This window comes from Corapipo altera, unplaced genomic scaffold (assembly GCF_003945725.1).
Source record: "Corapipo altera isolate COAL_440 unplaced genomic scaffold, ASM394572v1 59490, whole genome shotgun sequence".
Classification (NCBI taxonomy): domain Eukaryota; kingdom Metazoa; phylum Chordata; class Aves; order Passeriformes; family Pipridae; genus Corapipo; species Corapipo altera.
The window spans coordinates 990-2,363 of NW_020887984.1; the positions used below are offsets into that span (position 1 = coordinate 990).

At 65.7% G+C, this 1,374-nt stretch overlaps 1 protein-coding gene across 1 annotated transcript in view; it reads right to left on the minus strand.

The window, feature by feature from the left end:
- Window positions 1–650: 650 nt before the first annotated feature.
- The window catches only part of LOC113941818 (uncharacterized protein C7orf43 homolog), a gene marked incomplete at its 5' end in the record, with an annotated part of 1,587 nt that continues 863 nt past the window's right edge, over window positions 651–1,374 (minus strand). The window contains one exon of the mRNA XM_027632958.1: window positions 651–994. Coding sequence (XP_027488759.1) covers window positions 841–994 — 154 coding nt within the window. The remainder of the gene's footprint in view (window positions 995–1,374) is intronic.

Genomic DNA, 1,374 nt, shown 5'->3' on the forward strand with positions numbered 1-1,374 from the left:
GTCCCCAAATGTCCCCAAAATCCTCCCCTCCCTCCCCAAAACGCGGGCGCAGCGCTGGGACCTGCCACAGGCTGCGTGTCCCCAACCAAGTGTCCCCAAAGTGTCCCCAAGCTCAGGGATGACGCCCCAAAGTGGCCCCAAAGTGTCCCCAAGCTCGAGGACAACACCCCAAAGTGGCCCCAAGATCAGGGACGATGCCCCAAAGTGTCCCCAAGTGTCCCCAAGCTCGGGGGTGACGCCCCAAAGTGTCCCCAAAGTGTCCCCAAAGTGTCCCCAAGTGTCCCCAAATGTCCCCAAGCTCAGGGACATCCCCGTGTCCCCTCTGTCCCCTCTCTTGGCACCTTGAGCCCCCCACGGGTGAGGTGGGGACCCTCCCCCCGGGGTGGGTGACGGTGGCACGTCCTTGATGTCCCCAAACTTGGGGACACTTGGGGACCCTCGGGGGCACTTGGGGACACTTGGGGGTTGCCCCCAAGCTCGGGGACATTTGGGGACATCCCCCATGTCCCCTCTGTCCCCTCCCTTGGCACCTCCAAGCAGCAGCTCCAGCCCCCCCTGGATGAGTCTGGGACCCCCAGGGTGGCACATCCTTGTTGTCCCCAAACTTGGGGACACTTGGGGACACTCGGGGACACTTGGGGGTTGTCCCCAAGCTTGGGGACATTTGGGGACATCCCCCATGTCCCCTCTGTCCCCTCCCTTGGCACCTCCAAGCAGCAGTTTCAGCCCCCCAGGGGGGTCCCTGGGCGAGTTTGGGACCCCCGGGGGTGGCACATCCTTGACGTCCCCGACGTCCCCAACGTCCCCGATGTCCCCAATGTCCCCGACGTCCCCGAGGTGTCACTGCACCGGTGCCACCACCAGGACCTTGCACTCCCTCTTGGCGATCTTGTCCAGGGCCAGCACGGACTTGTCGGGGGGCAAGTACAGGGGGCGGCCCACGGGGGACCCCACGGGGGGGGTGATGGCCCTGCGCTCCATCACGCTGCCAGACCTGGGGACAACGGGGACATTGTCACCTCCCAGTGTCCCCAGTGCCCCCCAGTGTCCCCAGTGTGTCCCAGTGTCCCCAGTGTCCCCAGGGGGGGTGATGGCCCTGCGCTCCATCACGCTGCCAGACCTGGGGACAACGGGGTGCCACTGTCACCTCCCAGTATCCCCAGTGTCCCCAGTGTGTCCCAGTGTCCCCAGTGTCCCTGATGTCCCCCCCCAGTGTCCCCAGTGTCCCCGATGTCCCCCTCAGTGTCCCCAGTGTCCCCTCCAGTGCCCCCAGTGTGTCCCCAGTGACCCCAGTGTACCCTCCAGTGTCCCCAGTGTCCCCCAATGTCCCAGTGTCCCCCAGTGTCCCTGATGTCCCCCCCAGTGTCCCCAGTG